At 39.3% G+C, this 21,421-nt stretch overlaps 1 protein-coding gene across 1 annotated transcript in view; it reads right to left on the bottom strand.

Annotated features, from left to right (window-relative positions):
* The window catches only part of LOC122565136 (mediator of RNA polymerase II transcription subunit 26), a 165,208-nt gene that overhangs the window by 45,587 nt on the left and 98,200 nt on the right, over positions 1 to 21,421 (bottom strand). Inside the window, exon 2 of the mRNA XM_043720800.2 lies at positions 1,072 to 1,146. Within this exon, the coding sequence (XP_043576735.2) occupies positions 1,072 to 1,146 (75 nt within the window). The remainder of the gene's footprint in view (positions 1 to 1,071; positions 1,147 to 21,421) is intronic.

The raw sequence follows: 21,421 nt of genomic DNA, 5'->3' as shown, positions 1-21,421 counted from the left end.
ATACTGGAAGCCTGAAATAAAAATAGAAGTTGCTGGAGAAACAGCAGCATGTGTGGAGAGAAAGCAGAGTTAATGCTTCAGGTCCAGTGAACTGTCATCAGAATTGAATGAGGATCACTCGGCCCAAAACATTAACTCTGCTAGACCAGAGTTTCTCCAGTGATTTCTCTTTTTGTTAAAGAATATTCCTAGATAGACAACTCGACATAAATGTTGGCAGAGCAGTTTTGATAATTTAGAGGAGCAAAGTAAAGTGCATTCTGATATTTACTCCATTCTAATTACTGAAAATTGCGTCATCCAACTGGTAAGTGAGGAGCCATGCGTTTCAACATGAACAGGTGCTTTTCGGTTTTTTTTTAAAAATAGATTTCAACTAAAACAAGGCCAGGACAGCAAGCAATTTACACTTGTGATTCTGCCAATACAGTGCTCAGAAACCTCATCAATTTGCTGTACTGCTCCAGACAGGCAGTAGCATTGGAATATAATATTCAGACATATTAGCCCAACTGCCACAAAGCAAATATGCATCTAGGGGGCTGCCCTAATGTTTCTGATCACTGGATGCCAAAGATGCCACATTTTGGCATTTGGGTTAGCTCTGCTCCTTAAGCGCTGATGATAAATGGCCTGACTACCATCTGTACAGGACATTGTATTTTTGACACTATAGCCCATAGATCTTTGAGAATAGACACAGCAGCACCAACTGCACAGTTCAATGCATTTGCAATTATTCCAAATTTAAAATGACGTGGAAGATCGATGTTTGCATGAACCCAACACATTCAGTTATTCTTGCTGAATCTACCCCACAGTATAAACAGTAAGAGCAGTAATGAACTACATCAAAGTTGTTCACCACTTCTTGATCTTAAATCAAGGTTGTTAATGTAAGTGTAAACTTTATAAATTGAAAACTCATTTACAAAGACAAAGACATTGAGGAAAAACCTTAACCTATGATTTTAGCAATTTGGTGTTTAGCAGTTAAGGTGAAATGCTAAGAATTACAATAGACCATTTTTAATTGAATACTGTAGCATAATAATGTTGAAAGCTCTTTACCTCAAGGGCCTCTTTGGTAATGGGATACTTCTCCAAACTGGAGATTACCTCCAGCACTGCCACCATGTTACGGATCTGGAAGAGAGAAAGTGAAAACATTAGTGATGTTGGTGAACAACAGCTGACGTTCAGGCTTCAAAGACATTGTTCAAAGGTTAAAATGTGAACAGAGCAAACAGAAAAGTAGTGTTCTGATTTACAAGTTAGTTTTCAAATTATGAGCAAATGCTCCGCAAAATTTTAAACCATCAACTAACTATATAGCAGCTTTGGCACAATAAAATTCTAAGGCACTTGACAGGATTGTTACCTTCAGTTCCCCTATTTGCCCACTTAGCAGTCTCTCCAAGAATGCAGTAATAGCCTTTGTACTGCAGATAATCGATCATGATGAAGCAGACATGCCACTATCCATAGGAGACTATATTTATTCAAAATGACAATCACAGCTGATTGACAGCGACACAAGTTAGTGCTCAAAACCAGGAAGCTCAAACAGTTTGCAGAAATCTATACACAGCCACTAGATTCCTGCATATACCCATGAGGAGTTGCCTCTGCAGCCTGTTATCAATATTGATTTATCTGAACCAGTGATTTGTAAGCAACAAATATCTCTACACATGGACATTATTTAATTCAATGAAACAGCCAGATGCCATGATTTCCAAAGATTAGCACTCAAAGGGCATCGCCATGAGTAATCTAGAGTCAGTCCTCCTCACTCCCAAATTACTATTTCAATATCCTGAAAGTAGCTCTTTGGTACAAAAGGCATTCCAGTATCTTACCTATAAGTCCATCCTCCACATAAACTTGGAAGCCGACATCAAAAAATTGTAGAGAAGCTGTTCCCTTCTCTACCAAGCAGCTACAGATTCACACTTTGGTAGGTGTCATGCAATGACACAAATGAGCAGGAGTTCCTTTTGATTGTGCTTCTTTTATCCCCTCTAGTTTGGGAAATTGAGACCACTCTACCATGTTGGTTGAGGTTGTTAGATTAACGCATAATCTGATTCTGAACTAGGTTTCTTCATTTGAAAGACTAAGTCTTCGAGACCAGCATTGAGAACTGAATTCTACAACAGTCTTGACATTAAATATGGATGATGGCTAATGATCAAACCAGAAATCTCCAAAACCTGTTCCTTGCATTACCTGATGTAACACCAGTTTCTAAATGTCCAGGTCAAAACTTCACAGGTAACTCAAAGCTCAAGGTGCCAACATTCCAACTGGCATGTGCAGAGACCAAAACACTCAATTTCGAGACCCAGTTAATCACCTCTGTGCCAAGCTACAGCAAGGGAAGAAAAATAATTCTGAGAACAATAAACCCCATCCCAACTCAGCTGCACCTTTCTGCATGCAAGTAAAAGTAAAAACACCATCATCTCATCAGAGAGAGAAGACCAGAAGGCCATAAGATATGGGAACAGAATTGGGCCTTTTAATCAATCAGGTTTGATCACCCATTTGATCATGGCTGGAATGTTCCTCATCTCCCATTCTCCTGCCTTCCCCCTGTAACATTTGATCCCTTACTAAAGAACCACCTATCTTGGTCTTAAAGAAATTCAATGGCTTGGCATACACAGCCTTCTGCATGCAATGATTTCCACAGCCACCCTGTGGATGAAGAAATTCCTCATCTCAGTCCTAAAAGGTCACTCCTTTGGAAGCTGTCTCCTTGGGTTCTCGTCTCTTGATAACGGAAACATAATTTCATGTGAATTTAGCTGGAGGGTCAGGCAAGGAGCAAGACTATAAAGATAGAAACAAGTGACCCTAAAATGTAGGAGCAGAATTAGGCTATTTAGCCCATCAAGTCTGTTCCAAACATTCATTGTGAACCTACACTGTTGACATGACTTTGCATTGCAAATCAGCCATTCAGCTGAGTGAACAGAGAAGAATCATTGTAAATAATAAGGACGGCAGATGCTGGAAATCAGTCGAGCTAGAAAAGCACAGGTCAGACAGCATCAGAGGAACAGGAAAGTCGACGTTCAGGTCAGGACCCTTTATCAAGAATATCTCCACCCAGATAGTAATACCTCCCTTGAACAAACTGAATTGCAATAATGCAGATGATTGGGGTAATCTCTACTGTTCACAGTTTGTCATTTAAACAAATGATTTGAATGAAAATATAAGCAGTTTGCTGATAACACCAAAATTGATGGCATAGTGGACAGTGAAGGTGGTTATCTAAGATTACACAGGGATCTCGATCAATTGAGCCAATGGGCTGATTGGCAGATGGAATTTAGTTTAGATAAATGTGAGGTGCTGCATTTCGTTAAGATTAACAAGGACTTACACAGTTAAATGGTAGGACCCTGGGTGTGGTGTTGAACAGAGAGATCGGGAGGCTGAGGTACATAGCTCCTTGAAAGTTGCATCACAGGTAGGCAGGTTAGGGAAGGTGGTGTGTGGCATGCTTGTCTTCATCGTTAAGACGACTGAGTATAGGAGTTGGGATGTTGTGTTGTGGTTGTACAGTATGTTGGTGAGGCCACTTCTGGCATACCGTGTACAGTTCTGGTTGCCATCCTATAGGAAGGGGAATGTTATTAAACTGGAAAGGTTGCAGAAAAGATTTGTAAAGGATGTTACCAGGACTGGAGAGTTTGAGTTTTAACAAAAGACTGGAACTTTTCTCCACTGGAGATAGAGGGGGCTGAGGGATGAACTTGTAGAGTTTATAAAATCATGAGGGGCATAGGTAAGGGGAATGGCAAAGATCTTTCTCAGTGGCTGGAGAGTACAAAACTAAAAGTCTTTTTTTTTTAAGGTGAGCATGGAAAGATTTAAGTGACCTGAGTGGCAACTTTTTCATGCTTTGAACGAACTGTTCGAGGAACTGACAGATTCAGGTACAGTTACACCTTTAAATATTGCACTGGTACATGAGTAGGAACAGTTTAGGGGGATATATGCCAAATGCAAGAAAATGGGACTACTTTTGTTTGGGAAACTTGGTTGAGTTGGACCGAAAACTCTATATGGCTCAATGACAGATTACAGACTCTCAAGAATATTTAATCTGGTAATATTTACAGCGAGTTTCTAATCTGTGCATGCCTGCATAACCTACTCTCTAAGCACTTCAATTCAATGCTCTAGTCAAGTTTTAAGGAAAACAATGAAAAAAAATACCCAAATCAGTCCTGACTAGCCTTTCAAATTTTAATAGGAAAATTTAATAAAGGTTAAGATACAGATAATTAGGCGTTTCCCAGTACTGTGTCAACAGTAGTGGCAGGTCTATTGAAGGGAGTGCCAAGGTTCAGATGACAACCTGCCTGGACGTTTGGTGTCTCATTGTTTTGAGTGACCGACATCAGGATATTGATCAATGAAATCATTTTTTTGCTTACTCTTGCCTTATAAAGAAATCTAATTAGGTACGTGCTTATCTCTAGTTAACTACAAACCTAGAAATGTTATTGAAAGTAATAGGAACACAGTCACAATTTGTTTTATGGACATTCCATGACAGAGATATAACATGAAATATCATTTAAGGAGCAAATCAAATCATGACGATGCTTTATATTTAGGATTTTATTAATTCTGAATTCATTTCCCTTTTAAATGATTTGCTCAGCTACAGCTAATCGCCAAAGTTACAAGCTCCCACCTGAGTGGGGCCTGATGGCTTTGCATAATTTTGCATACTTGCAAACACTTTGCAAAAGATAACTAACTTGAAGAGCTAGGCATGCAGGAAAGTAGTCTGGCCAGAATCCAAGAAAATGGAACAGATGTCATTAAGTTAAAACAAAATTAGAACTCTTAAATCCTATTAGTTGGCCTTAAGAGAAAAGCAAATTTTGCAAAACAACAGTGGAGCATTACAGAATTCTCTAACTCAATCCCAGGTTGCTTTTCCTGGGATCAGTTTTATGTGGTGGAAGTGCTCATGTTCAATGTTTACCCAAGTTGCTGTGGGAAATCTACAAGTGTAAATTACAGCATGGTACATGTGGTTGGTGTCTCTCACAAAAAATCACTGATGATGCTGCCTATCAACTGGGGAAAACATTGTTTAAATTGCATCTTACTGGAATACTACACCATCCGGGAATAAGGATGTTTACTTCACAAGCATTGGGAAGTGAGTGTTGGAATACCCGAATCCCTTAAAAATTTCTGATTTTAATTTTAGGCTGATTCTCTTTCTCTAATTCATGACTGAGGGCCTTAAGAAGAGTAACACAGGAACAGGAGCAGGCCACTGAGCCTGTTCTATTGTTCAAATCAGATCATGGCTGATCTGTCCCAAAACTCCATACAGCTGCCTTTAGTCCATGCCCCTTCATATCTGATTAACAAAAACTTCACAGATTTAAAATTAACAATTAATTTAGCATCCATTGTCATTTGTGGAAGATAGTTCCAAACATTGACCATCCTGTGTGACTAAGTGCTTCTCATATCACTCCTGAACAGTCTGGTTCTAATTTTCAATGTCCCCTAGTTCTAGAATCTCCAATCGATGAAAATAGTTTATCTACTCTATCTTTTCCTGTCAATATCTTGGAAGACTCTGATCAGATCACCACTTGAATCCTAAAGGTGTTGCTGTGGTGGTTTCACTGGTGCAAGTGACCTGACAATTATTATTCACTGTGATTCAATGTGAAGAATAGAACATTAAAATGTCAAGTGCCTGATGTAAGTTAGACTTTATCCAGGAGGAGAAAATGTGTTGCTGGAAAAGCGCAGCAGGTCAGGCAGCATCCTAGGAGCAGGAGAATCGAGGTTTCGTGCATGAGCCCTTCTTCAGTTTATCCAGGAGGGTAAACTTTGCCACAAGAGAGGCAAAGCTTGATGTGAATCGCCAAGTCTGAGCAAATGCTGGGTGCAGTGATCATAACTGATGGTTAAGTGAAATGAAGACCAGGTATGATACCTTATGGTTAAAATAGAACCAGCAGCAGTTTGGACATATATTAACCAGATAGATTGCCTGAAAGCATAGAAGAAGATTTTATAGACACTTTCAAAAGGGAATTGAATAAATACCTGAAGGAGTCAAAATTGCAGAGTCATAGCCAAAAAAATAGAGGGGAACCAACAACTTTCAAAGAGCAACTTTGAAACTATGAAGTCACTTTCAAAGAGCAAATACATAGATGAATGGCCTTTAATAAGATTGTATGATTCTCAGGCAAAATCCTAGAACAAACAATAAGGAATGGAAATTAATACACCTTGCATGTAGGTACTATAAACCAGGGAGGCACATGTAATGTTAGTTGAAGGTGTCTATTTGACTGCAGTGACAAAGTGAACAAGTAATAGCTTTTATTTACAAAACAATCTATTTTTATTCAGCATCAGCAATGAAAGAGCCGGTCAGCCTTCAAGGTCAGGCCCAAATGTTACCGGCTAGGATTCCTTTGGAGCTTGGATGCCACCACTTGTTGATGTCAACCACTGATTGATGTAAAATAGTCTCAGCTGCCAGAGAACTGGACAAAATGGAACAAATCTACTCTCTCACTCATTACCAAAAAACAAATTTACTTCTAGTTACAACCACTCAATTATCAAAGCAGCTCAGTGGCAAACTAATATTAGAAAGTGCTTCTCATTTTTGTCAATTGCCAAGTTACATTTTAAACTAAAGCTGATCAATTACTTGAAAATTTTGTTTATTGTGCCATTTTGAAATTCCTCAAGTCCTTAATGCATGGACTACAGTATTGTTTAGTCATTATCGCAATGTATAACCTGCATCTATCTCATCTATAACATGGTCATAATTAACATAAATGGCCAAGACGAGTTTGCATGTTTACACGAGATTAGTTCACATCAACAAAAAGACCAGAGGTCAAACTCACCAGTGAGGTGTTCTGGCAAGAGCTGCAAATGTTCCTACACTTACTGACAGGAAAATTTTCTCAAAGAATTAAAAAAGGGATATTTCCAATTAGCCCAGGGCAGGAATATTTTTAACACATGAATCAAACAAATACATCCAGATACACATTGAAGAGTTGATCTGAATACAAACATACAAATGCAGAAAAACAACTTAGCTTTACATCCTTTCTCTTTTTTAAAAAAAAAGCAGTCATTCATGGGCATCACAAAAGTCAGCATTTAGTGCTTGTGAGATGGTGGTGAGCAGTTGCATTGACTTTGGTATAGTATTTTTATAATGTCTTTACTTAGGAAGTCTACAATTTTGTACCAAAGGGATGGTGATATTTCCAAGTCATAATGGTAGGAGATTCAGTTGGTAACTTAGAGGTTATAGCACTCCTCTGTGCTTGTTTCTTCCAAGTGATAGAGATGGATGTCTTGGGAAGTGTTGAGAGTTCTGCTCACACTGCAGACAAGTACCATGATGCTGAAACATTTAAGGTGGTGTACAGGTTTCTAATCTAGCAAGATTGATCAAGGATCATTGGTCTTGAAAGACTAATTGGTTTTCTCTCCAGATGCAACCAGACCTGCTGAAATCTTTGTTTCAGCATCCACAGTTATTTGTTTATTCTAGTCCAGCAGACTGTTTTATCCTAAATGGGGTTGAGATCCTTGGATATTGTTGAAATTGCACATATTTAATTAGTGAAGTATTCCTTCATGTCCCCAATTTCTGCCTTGCAGATGCTGGGGAAAAAAAATCAGCAACTTGAGGGGAGTTAACTCACCACAGAATACCCAGCCTTTCCCTTGTTGCCACAGTATTTATATATCTTCTAATCCATCTGCTCAGAGATGTTATTGGTGGTACTTGAACCTGGGCCTCATTGCCCAAAGGTACAAGCACAAAAACTGCAGCCCAAGAGCCAAAGTATTTATGTATGGTTACTCCATTTGAATTTCTGATCAATGGAAACCTCTCCCACCATTCTGGATGCTGGAGGCAGAGAAATTTGATGATAACGTCTTTAATGCTGAAGGTAAACATTTAAATTTTTGTTGAAGTTGATCAATACCTAATACCTACGGGGCATAAATGTTAAATTGCAGTTCATCAGCTCAACCATAAAAGTTGTTCCAGTCTTCAGTATCTAAGCAATCACAAAGCATATTCCACAATGTGTATTCAGTAAAACACACCCATTGTTGGGTGTATGATGTTGGGGAAGTCAAAGATGGAGCAGCTAAAGATGGTAGACCACAGGACAATAACTTGAGCTCCTTCAACAGTGACCAGGGGCTAACAATCAGAATCCTTCTGTTGACACAGTCTTAACATTGAAGTGGCATAACTTCAGTATTACTAACAGAGCAAGGAGAAATCTGGAAAACCCAGAAGTTGCTTAAACAATGTTTTACCAGACAGATTTGATAAAGCTGACAATGGCATGAAATTGAAGGAGAAATTGGTTAAATATTTGAAAAAAAAAAGGAAACAATAAAGACTGTGGGAACAGTGAAGTAGTGAGACTAGTCATGATTGCTTCAAAGAATCATGACAGACAAGATCGGCTAAACAACAGTGTTCCTATGCACAGAGCGGTTCTAACCAGACAGTGAACACATTAGCCAAAACCCAGATTTAACTTCTCTTTCTAGAATCTCACTTTCACCAGATTTCCTTTTTGCCTGCATTCTAGCAGCCTTATTTTCAACATTTCCCTAGCTTGCGGATTTAAACTACACCCAACATCCCAGCTTCACTGATTAGATTAGATTAGATTACAGTGTGGAAACAGGCCCTTCGGCCCAACACGTCCACACCGACCCGCCAAAGCACAACCCACCCAGACCCATTCCCCTACATTTACACCTTCACCTAACACTATAGGCAATTTAGCATGGCTAATTCACCTAACCTGCACACTTTTGGACTGTGGGAGGAAACCGGAGCACCCAGAGGAATCCCACGCAGACACGGGGAGAATGTACAAACTCCACACAGTCAGTCGCGCCTGAGGCGGGAACTGAACCCGGATCTCGGCGTTGTGAGGCAGCAGTGCTAACCACTGAGCCACCCACATCCTTCAATCTCAATTTACAAAATGTGTCGGTCATAGAGGCCAGGTCAACTTAGATAAAATGAATTTACATTATCCCCTACAAATAAACCAATACAGCTGGTCCCATCCTTGCCTTATCCTCAGCCAGTAAACAATACCTCAGGCAAACATGCATTACTTGAAGAAAATAATGTAAGTTCAGCATGCAGCAAAATGTATTCCTGATGAAGGGCTTATGCCTGAAATGTTAATTCTCTTACTCCTCAGATGCTACCTGACCTGCTGCGCTTTTCCAGCAACACTCTCGACTCTGATCTCCAGCATATGCAGTCCTCACTTTCTCCTAGCATACTGTATCTATTACATACCAGGTTAACATAGAAGATTTGACAAGAATAATGAAGGTTTAAAACTACCTCAAGCGCACATTTACAACCATTTTCTGAAACTCTTAGCAGAAATACAACTTCTCAATTCAACATGCTTCATTTTAATTCAATGTCAATAATACTGCTAAATCTTGTCAATGCAATCAAGGGCCATCCACAGAAACAAACTTCATGAAGGTTACCAGAAAAAGTTTGAAACTGGAAGAGTTATTTAACAGTTAGTAACTTTAGATAAGAATTCTGATAGGTACAATTCTGCTATTTCACCATTCGTACTTTAAAAGATTTTTGGGAATTTCCATTTTAAAAGTCACCAACATGCTGTGGAAACTACCTACCAACCCTGTAAAAATATTTTAAAAGTCAAGTGAAATTAATTTTAAAATACTCAACCAATATAGAAAGAAATCGTTAGCAGAAAAGACAGTTGATGAACAATAGCAGACGTAAGAAAACAGTTCATGACTCACAACAAAGATACATCCTAGTGAGGAGTGAAGATTTTAGGAAGGGGATAATCGAACCATGATTAACTAAGGGTTAAAGTAAAGGGTAGCATCAAATAGTTACCAATATTATTGGTAAGCCAGAGGATTGAGAAAATTTAAAACTAACAAAGTATGCTCAAGAAAAAGGGAAAAACAAATTCAAATTCAGAGAGAGCAAACTACCAAATAATATCAAAATGAGCTTCTTTAGATATATAAAAAGTGGAAAGATAACAAATTGAACATACAGTCCTCAAAGAATGAGGCTGGTAAAACTAATGAGGAAACCACGAAATGGCAGAGGAATTTAAGAAATACTTTGCATCAGTTTTCAGTGATTAATAATATACTAAAAATACTAAATTAAAGGGCAAAAGGGAGAGGAAATAAATGTACAGTATCTGCAAAATCGTGAGTTGCGAATGCCGCTATCTGTGCGAAAAAAGATACCAAAGAAATCAACAACTGTGGGCAAAAATCATATATCTGTGATTTTTAAACTTATTTTTAGACAAGTTCCGCTCTTGCAAATTTCATCATTCATAAGGAAGATCGTCAGGAATAGAACCCTCGCAGATATGGAGGAATGACTATAATAACTATAACTTGAGAAAACGTATGAGGAAAACTAATGGGGCTAAAGATCAATAAGTTCACTGGATCGGATAGATCACATTCTGGGATTTTAAAGAAAATAGCTACAGAGATAGTGGTAATAATTTTCCAAGAGTCTTAAGATTTCTGGAGAAGTCCTGAAGGATTGAAAAGCCATTAATGCAATATCCATTAAACATAGAACATAACAGCACAGTACAGGCCCTTCAGTCCTCAATATTGCGCCGACCTGTGGAACCAATCTGAAGCCTATCTATCCAACACTATTCCATTTTCATCTATATGTTTATACAATGACCATTTAAATGCCCTTAAAGTTGGCAAGTCTACTATTGTTGTAGACAGAGCATTCCATGCCCCTACTACTGAGTAAAGAGAGAAGCAACCCATATTAAAAAGAGACAATGAACAGGCAATTAAAGGCCTGTTAACGCAAAAAAAATTGCTGGAAAAGCTCAGCACATCTGGCAGCACCTGTGGAGAGAAATTAGTGTTAATGTTTAGGGTTGAGTGACCCTTCTTCAGAGTTGATGGTAGCTAGGAAAATGTTGGCATCTATGCAAATGATGGACAGGGGTTGGGGGGCAGGGGGGAGAAAAGAGAAGGAGAGAGAAGAGAGAGAGACAACAATAGGTGGGGCAAGAGCCCAAAGAGTAGGAAAAGAACAGTTGGACAGACAACGGCTGGCTAACAATCTGGTTCGGAGTGTGCATGGCTATTAGTTGGGACTGTTAGTGGCTAACAATGTGTTGTGTATAATAACAGACTGTGGGATAACAAGTGTTAACACCAGTCATGAAGAAAATATTAAGAGTCTATGATAAAGGATCTAATTAACAAAACACTTAGACATACATAATCAAGTCAGCATGGCTTTACAGAAGGATATTATGCCTGACAAATTTACTGGAATTCTTTGAGGCAATAACGAGCAGGATAAAGAATCGATGGATACAACAATATTTGAAATTCCGAAAGATGTTTAAGAAGGTACCACACAAAGCAACTTAAGAATTCATGACATGTGAGATAGCACACCAGCATGGAGGGGGAATTGGCTAAACAATAGAAGACAGATAAGGGGTGTACTTTTAGGATTGCAACCTATAAAAAGAGTATCATGGAAATCAGTGCTGCAGGCACAATTATTTCCCATAAATTCTATGACTTGGAATGAAGTGAATGCATTATTGCCATATTTGGGAAGGCAAGTGGTACAAATGACAATCTGCAGAGGGATATAGATTGATTGAGGGATTAGGCAAAAACCTGGTAGATGGAATTTAATGGAGAAAGACTGCAGAAAGCTGAAGCAGATTTGGGATTCTTCATAAATCACAAGCAGCTATCATACAAGTTCAGCAGTTAATAGGATTGGCAAATGTAATGTTGACCTTTACCTCAAAGGGAATGGAGTATTACAATGGGGAAATCGTAATAAAACTATGCAATGTCTAGAATACTGCAAATAGCTTTAGTCCCCTTATTGAAGAAAAGATATAACGGCATTGGAGGCAATCCACAGCAGGTTCTCTTCATTGATCTTGGGGATGGAGGGATTTCTTAGGAAGAGGGGCTAGTTAAGTTTGGCCTGTGGATAAATGAAGACATGCTGTTTCCCTTGTGGGAAGACTAAGATCAAAGGACAACGTTGCCCATAAGGGTTGCCCATGCAAGGCAGACACGTGAAGGACTTTCTTCAAAGGGTAGTGAATCTGTGGAATTCTTTACTTCTAAAGGTAGAAACAAGGTTGATAAGTATGTTCAAGACAGAACTGAATGCCTGTGGCTATGGTAGCAAACAATCAGGTTACTTTGTCCTGGATGGTGTGAAGTTTCAAGCTTTGTTGAAGCTGTACTTATCCAGGCAAGTGGACAGTATTACATTACACTCAATTTCTGCTTTACAGATGGTAGACTGGCTTTGGGAGTCAGGTGGTCATCGACTCGCTGTTGACTCCGAAACACTGACCTGCTCTTGCAGCTACTGTATTCATATGCCTAGTATAAGTGACAGTTGCATCTAACACAGAATGTAATAGGAATTATAGAAAAAGGTGACCAGAGAAATGAAAGTACAGCAATTTGATGGAACAGGCAAACAAGTGTTGTAGCTGCACTTTAACATTGAGCAAATGCTGCAGCATCAGATGCACTGGTGTGTGAGAGTGCTTTAAGAATTTGCTGACAGCAGTGACAGGAAAGGTTTATCCAGTCAACGTGCTGTGTGTTCACTTAAAAGTTATCACATAACAAATACTCAATTGGGCCAAGCATATGGTGCAGTTACGTAATCTGATTTATTATAGTGTCTAATAAAAATCACACTATGGAAAACCACCATAGAAAATCACGCTGTGGGAGATTTCTATGCAGACTTACTATTCCCACTCAGTAGAAATTTGCATTATCCAAACAGCATCCACAATTCATCAATCGTGTTATAGTCAAATCACATTATAATCAACTTGCGTTGAGAAAACACACACTATACCAGAACGACTTGCAGCAGATTCCTAGTGAATCTATGTAAAACAATTTATTCAACCTCACCAAAATCACATTGCATGGCAAAGATATAAGACAGTCGAAACTTTATTGCTGGAACAGCACAGCAGGTCAGGCAGCATCCAGGGAACAGGAGATTCGACGTTTCGGGCACAGGCCCTTCTTCAGGAAAGATATAAGACAACAATGAAAGGTGTAACTGCAGTCATAAACATGGCAGCATTAAAGAAAGAATATGGTGAAAAATAGTAAAAAGGAATAACAGTATTTAGATAGAAAATTAGAAGAACTGTGTTTGCAAAGAATTATTCCAAAATGCAAAAATATCACAAATGACCACTGAAACTATACTGATGTTTAAAGTGAAAGAAGAATGTCAAGATTGCAGGAAACAGAAAAACATGGATAGCAATAACAGACAATGGGTTAAAATGGTCTCCTCTTGGGCATCCTATGAACACAAAGCTCTCAGCACACCAGATATGGCTTTTAAAATCAGTATACATTATATTCTTGAAAAACAAGACCCAGGCGTCTTAACACTGATTGAAATTTGAATTTGACCAGCTACATTTTTGCCAAATTTTAGTGTCACAATTTATTTCTGGAGATTCTTAGAGATAAAAGAGAAGGAAAAGATAGTAAACTTTGAATTCTAAATTAATTCTTCTTACTTGAAGATAAACAAAATGTTGAGTCGCAATTAAAATGCCGATATTTGGAGAAAGTTGGAGTCAATTGCTAATTTTCATATGATAATCAGCAAAAGAATGATGAGACAGGATTTTAATGACTGAGATGATTGAGGGTTCATGCAGAAATCACCAAAGTATCCCATGTAAATTAATTCATCATGGTACAAGGATATAATTTAGACCAATACCATTGTAGGTGCAGGATTATATTAAACAAAATTGGCAAAGATGCTCAGTGCACAGGTGCCCTGTTAGTCAGGTTGCATTGCTCTGTATCCAAGGGACTACTGGTAATATTGACTATATTTTCACATTAAACATGGCATAAATCATATTTGTATTTCTCCCACCATCTCCTTTAGTACCCTGGGATGCATTCCAACAAGACAACTCTCCTGGCCTACCTTTTGCTCCTTTAGCTTGCACTACACTACCTCTTTCATGATAATGATCATTTCTAGGTCCTCACCTACGTCCGTTTCCTTGTCAATAACTGGCATGTTATTAGTGTCCTCCACCATGAAGACTGACAAAATAGCTGTTCAATGCCTTGGCTATTTCATCATTTCCTGTTATTAAATTCCCCTTCCCATCTCCTAAAGGACCAATTTTTACCTTAGGCCACTATTTTTCATTTTATATATTTGTAGAAACCTTTGCTAATTGCCTTCATATTTTGAACGAGTTGACTCCTAATCTTACCTTTCTTCAGGGCCTTTTTTGTGGTTGTTGACCTTTAAAGTTTTCCCATATCTTCTATTTTCCCATTGGTCTTTATTACATTGTATGCCTTATCTTTCAATTTGATAGCCTCCCTCATTTCTTTAGACATCCATGGCTCATTACCTCTTTTCCTACAGGCCTTCCTTTTCACTCATATATACTTTTTCCGAGCAGTTCGAAAAATTGCTTATGAAGTCCTCCATTGTTCCTCAACTGACCCATCATAAAGTCTTTGCTTCCAGTCAGCTCAAGACCCTGGTACTGGATTTTGTCTTCTCACTTTCCACCTGTATTCTAAATTCAACCATACTGTGATTGCTCCTTCTCAAAGGATCCCTAACTATGAGATCATTAATTATTCCTGTTCATTACACAGGACCAGATCGAAAATAGCTTGCTTCCCTCATCAGTTCCACTACACTGTTCAAGAAAACCATCACGGCATATTCAATGAAATCCTCAAGGCTGCCTTGACCGACCTGGTTTGAGCAATCAACATATAGATTAAAATCCCCCATGATAATTGCCATACCATTTTTGCAGCATTAGTTATTTTATTGTTTATTTCCAAAGTCCCAATCTAATATTATGTGAGGCCTATAGACTATGACATTTCCTTCTCAGAAATTCTAATTTGCACCCAAATGGATTCAACCTTATTCGCCATAGAACCTCTCACATTTTTCATCACCACCCTGTCATCCTTAAATATCAAAACTACACCACCTCCCTTACTTTCCTGTCTGTCCTTCCAAATAGGAGAAAGTGAGGACTGCAGGTGTTGGAGATCAGAGTAGAGTGTGGGGTGCTCAAAAAGCACAGCCTGATGAAGGTCTTATGCCTGAAAAGTCGATTCTCCTGCTCCTCTGATGCTGCCCGACCAGCTGTCCTTCTGAATAGGCTGATACCCCTGGATATTTAATTCCCAGTTGTGACATCCTGCAACCATGCATCTGTAATGGCTACTAAATCATTTATTCGCAATGATGTGTGCTGTTAACTTATTACCTTGTTTAGAATGCTAACATTCAGGTTAAAGTGCCTTTATGTTAGCTTTTATACCTTTTTGAACTCTAGCATCTCCATTATTTGCTCCTAAGTTTTCCTTCCTTTTTTCATAGTCTTTAATGTAGTTAAACCCTCCTGCACATGTTAACCTGGTGCTTGATTTTCTATTTACCATTATACTTCCTGTTGTTTTCCCCTTCCTTTCCCCCAGTTCACTAGTTTAAGATCCTAGAGACCACCGTATCTATCCTTTTTGCTAGAACACAGATTCCAGGTCGGTCAGGTGGAGACTCTCCCAATCTGGAACCAGTGTTCTAACAAAACATTGATTATCAATAATCTGATGACATGTTGGTTGGAGATAGGAGTAGGCTGGCAGCCAAGGCTGCTCCATTGCTCATGCATGATCATAAGGTCCGAAGTAGCTAAAAGTCTGCTTATCCCAGTCTTGCTCTTACTATCATGGTATTCGAACAGATGAAAGACTCAACAGACAATAAAGGTATTTTTCAATGTATAATTTCAGTTACATCACTGTAAATTTTTGCTATAAATTCTGTGCCTTACAATTGTGTCCTCCACAGTCATCTGATGAAGGAGCGTCGCTCTGAAAGCTAGCGTGCTTCCAATTAAACCTGTTGGACTATAACCTGGTGTTGTAATTTTTAAAAGTTGTCCAACACCGGCATCTCCAAATCATCCCAGTCTTAAGTGTATTCAATAATGGAGCATCAACAACTGAGGTAAAACAATTCCAAAGCGCTACAACCTTCATTGAATAGTTTCTCATCACACCATTAAACAATAATCCCTACATCTGAAACCCTTAGATTCCCCAGCAAGAATCATCCTATCAAGCCCCTTCAAAGTTTGTGTTTCAATTTGGTCACTAGTAAAAACAAGAATCATGGGACGTTGGTGTTTGACTGGGCCAGCATTTATTGCCCATCCCTAATTGCAGCTTGAACTGACTACTTTGTTAGTGTCAGTTCAGAGGGCAATCAAGAATCGACTATTTTGTTTACATGCAAGGCCAGAGTAGGTAAGGATGACATATTTCCTTCTCTCAAGATTAGTGAATTACATGGGATTTTACAACCATCTACAGTGGTTGCTACCACGTTCGGTTTTAATTTTCAATTATTCAAATTTCACCATTTATGATTGCGGGATTTGAAACCATATTCCCACAGCATTAGCCTGGATCTCTGGATTACTAGTCTAATGACAATACCACTATGCCACCATCTCCCATCTTAGTCTAAAGCTAAATCCCAGAGATTAAAGGTTCAATTTACTCAGCCCTTCATCACAGGACAAGTTATTCGTTCCAAAGAATAAACCTAGGAGTTTCTTGGTTGTACTGTCTCTGATGCCACTATACCTTCCTTAAATTGCAGTACATAATTGTAGCAAGACGTTTGTTCCTATAGTTCAATTCCTTTGCCATGACGGTGGACCGGTTATTGCAATAAATGCAAGTCTTGTTTACAGATTAAACAATGATATTTCAGCAAACGATGCCTTCACTTTGGTTTAATGACACTATCTCATCCAGGTGATACAAATAATTAATATGGATCTCGAGAGTGCAGATATCTCTAATTTCATGTTCATTGTACCAAATAATTAGTCAAAACCTGTTACGGCTAACTCAATAGTATGGCCCTTGCTCCCAGGTGCACAACTCTGGCATTGTGGGAACCTCTCTTTTCAGGGTTTCTTTATAGGACCTTGAATCAACAATTCCAACAGATCAAGCTTGTTCCTTTCCCTTTAAGTTACTGCATGGTTTTGTGACACAGGGGAAGTCTCAGGTTAGTTCTCAACAAATGCCAGCTTCACTGAACAATATTTTGCATATTCTTAAAATATCTCTTCAAAAACAATTAAGGTGAAGAACCTATAAGCAGTTCTCCAGAGTATTATCAGAAACTTTTGTCTTTGGCAGTTCACAAATCAAAGGCTGACACAGAAATAGCATTTTGTGCCAGGATAAAGAATTTCTGGCAAGATCCAAAATGAAACATTCTGCTCTGTTGAAGGTGCTAGACAAATGCAAATCAATACTCCACAGTATTGTGAAATATACATTGGTTCGATAAGATAGAGAACCTCCATAATGCTATGTATGGTATACCTGCAAATTTCAGAAGTAATGCAGTTTTGTTTCCCCACATATAAATACTGTACTATATTTCACGGAGATTATTATGGCAAGGGGAAATCTGCACTGTAAACACAATTAGGTTACATGGGACAGCTGTTATTGTTGTGTTAACTTACGTTCATTTCAACAACCCCATGGGAAAGTGTCAGAAATTCAGCTAACATTTTTTGCTGTGCTTAAAGTCAAGGCCACATCTGATACTTTCTATGAAACGACTAAATTCTGGGACTGATTATTTGATTGCAGGTGTGCAGAATTCACTACAAAGCAAACGGCAAAAACCATTTCCACCCATAGTGACTGCAAGAAAATCCATGTTGCATGAAAGCCTGTGTACAGACTATGTTGCAGAACTAAAAGTTTGCACATTCAGGAAGATCCAGAAATTGTAAACCACAGAGTTTTTCGAGATTGTTTTTAATCTTATTTTGTATGTTTCATATATATTAATCACATTGTCCTACCTCCCATCATCTTTCTCCTCCATCCTCTCCTGAAGCAAAAGTTAGCAGTCTTCCATTATCTTGCCTGCTTCATTAGCTATTCTGGAAAGACATCACAGCCAACCACAAGTCTATCCTTCATGACATTTGTGATATGTCCACTTTCAGGAATGCGTCTCAAACCAGAGTCACAATCTCAAGCCAAGAATTGATATTTTGGGTTCATGAATACCAAGGCAGAAATAGCTGCTGCGCAGACCCGACTGATTCCTGACAGCAGTCAGGTCCAGTCTGAAAAGGTTGCCTGTTTTTTCCGAAAAGCTATTGTTCTAATGGACTACAAGGTCCAATTGCTGCTCCCCAAGAAAGGCAACTGTTTGTTTTATAGAAACTCTGTCATCAACTCCTCCAATGCTCAACTGATGTTCCACCAGCAACCCTGCTCAACAACTGAAGCTTTTACTTATCGATGCCCCACTGAAGATGTTCATATTCCCCACAAGTTTCATTCCAGGGTCCCAAGAAGTCAGGCATTAAAATTGAGTCATGCCAGAGAAAGCTTACAGCGAGGTGGGTTATGAATCACCAAGAGGACACCTAATTTTACCCAAGTCTAGGCAAGAAATCTGATGAGGGGATGTGAGCACGCAACTGTATGAAATAAAATTAATTGAGAACAGCGATGGCAGGAGGTTCTGGAAGTAATTCAAGAGGCACAGCAGGGATTCATCCTGGGGAAAATGAAGCATGGTACAGGGAGGATGAGGCAACCATGACTGACTAGGGAAGTCAGGGTTAGCATAAAAGCAAAAGAGAAAGTATGTCATGTGGCAAAGGGCAGAAGAAATCAGAGGATTGGGAAGCTGAGAAAGACAAACAGAGGACAACAAAAAAAGAAATGAGGGAGTAGATTAAATATGAGGGTAAACTCGTCAGTAATATAAAGGAAGACTGTAAGAGTTTCTTTAGATTATATAAAGGATAAAAGAGAGGTAAAAGCAGACATTAGGCCACTGGAAAATGCTGCTGGATAGTAATAGGGAACAAAGAAATGGCAGAGGAACTGAACAAATACTTTCCGTCAGTCTTCACAGTAGTAGACATGAGCAATATTCCAAAATGCGAGTGTTTTGGGGGGCAGTGTTGGAAGCTGAATATAGTGGCCATAATCAAGGAGCATGTGCAAGAAACACTTGATGGCCAGAAGGTGGAAAAATCACCTGGTCCAGATGGACTAACCCCAGAATTTGAAAGGAGATTGTGAATACTAAAAAGTTAATTTACTCTGCTGACCTAGAAGAAATTGGATGTCCCAAGGCTAGCTGTATTCAGAGGTAGGATGCCTCGGAGTACAGGTAGATTGTAAGGACATCATGTTCCCATCTCTTGGCATTCAAAGCCATTTGCATGGCCATTTCCTAGTTATTCAAAAGCCAATTTTCATTTTCATCAGTTCCTATTCAGAAACCAATAATAACATTATAGTTGGAATTCTGACTACTCTCTGTAGTTAAAAAATGATTTGCAACAGATTTGACCATTAAGGGATAATTCACATTATATTGTTTCTAGAGACGGTCAGGTCACTGCATTGTGCCTAGAGTGGCATGTGACTGGGGGGGGGGGGGGGGGGGGGAGAAAGAGGAGAGAGATGGCTGGGGGTTGTCCAGTGGGCATTACTGACTGTGTTGTAAAGATTTTGTATAAAGGAAGGACTGTTTCTTTTGTTCAGGAGAGCTTTGACAACTCCGCAAGCCATGTGAGGCATGTTAAGAGTTCCTCCAGTAAATTTGTACTGTATTTAATAAAATTTTGGTTGTTCACAGAAGTTGGCATGTTGCAGTTGTATCAAGTGTGTAAGGATCTCAGGAAAAACAACATAACAGAAATAGCTGAAATGAGAGTGGAGGCTTTAGTGGTGATCTTTCAGGAATTGCTAGAATTGCCAGAGAAGGTCCCAGAAGACTGGAAAATCACTAACATGACACCTGTTTAAAAAGGGAGTAAGGTAAAAGACAGAAAATTATAGACTGATTAACCTAACTTCAGCTGTGGGTAATATCCTGGAATCCATTGTGAAGGATGAGATTTCTGAATACTTGGAAGTGTGGGGTAAAATAAGGCAAAGTCAGCATGGTTTCATCAAGGTGAGGTCATGCTTGACAAATCAGCTAGAATTCTTTGAGGAAGTAATGAGCAGGTTAGAGCGAGGACAGCCGATGGATATTGTCTACCTGGACTTCAAGAAGGCCTTTGACAGGGTGCCGCAGAGGAGGCTACTGAGTAAGATCAGGGCCCATGGTGTTAGAAGCAAGGTGCTAGCATGGATAGAACCTTGGCTGTCTCAAAGAAAGCAGAGAGTGAGGATAAAAATGTCCTTCTCAGGATGGTCGCTAGTGAGAAGTGGCATTCTGCAAGGCTCAGTGTTGGGACCACAACATACATTAATGATCTAGATGAAGGAACAGAGGGCATTCTGCCTAAGGTTGCAGATGATGCAAAGATAGGTAGAAGGACAGGTAGTATTGAGGTGGTGGGGAGGCTGCAGAAAGGTTTGGACAGATTAGGAGAGTGGGCAAATAAATGGCAGATGGAGTACAACGTGGAAAAGTGTAAGGGAGGAAGAATAGAATGGGGAGAAAATTCAGAAGTCTGAAGTGCAGAGAGACCTGGGAGTTCTATAGAATATAAAAGCAACGATGTACTTCTGAGGTTCTAAGGCTCTGGTCAAACCACATTTGGAGTATTGCGCAGTTTTGGCCCCCATATCTCAGGTAGGATGTACTGGCCCTAGAGCGCGTTCAGATGAGATTCACAAGAATGGCCCCAGTAATGAAAAGCTTAACATGAGGAAGGTTTGAGGACTCTGGCTGGAGCCCTTCTCTGGCTGGAGCCCTTCTCTGGCTGAAACATTGATTTTCCTGCTCCTCGGATAATGCCTGACTTGCTGTGCTTTTCCAGCAAAAAACACAACAATTAAGATACTTATCAGCCATGATTGAATGGCAGAGCAGACTCGATGGGTTGAATGGCCTAATTTCTGTTTGTGTCTTATGGTCTTATAAATGAGTGACAAGAGTAAAGTAGTTTATAGTGGCGCACTATCATCCTGGGCATTGTCACTGACCTGAACCTGAACTAGACTATGGAAATACTGTGGCTATAACAGCAGGCCAGAGGGTAGGAATTCTGCAAGGAGGAACGCAACCCTAAAATCAGTCCACAAGACAAGGGAATGCGATGGAATACTCCCAATTTGCCTGGATGAGAGCAGCTCTAATCCTGAAGCTTCACACTATCCAGACTAAAGCCACTTACCTGACTGAAACGTCCAATAAGTTGTGCATATTCTATCACCA

Source organism: Chiloscyllium plagiosum, unplaced genomic scaffold (assembly GCF_037043375.1).
Source record: "Chiloscyllium plagiosum isolate Xiang-an unplaced genomic scaffold, Cpla_swu_hap1 HiC_scaffold_28, whole genome shotgun sequence".
NCBI classification, from domain to species: Eukaryota; Metazoa; Chordata; class Chondrichthyes; order Orectolobiformes; family Hemiscylliidae; genus Chiloscyllium; species Chiloscyllium plagiosum.
This window is presented reverse-complemented; position numbering and strand designations above follow the sequence as displayed.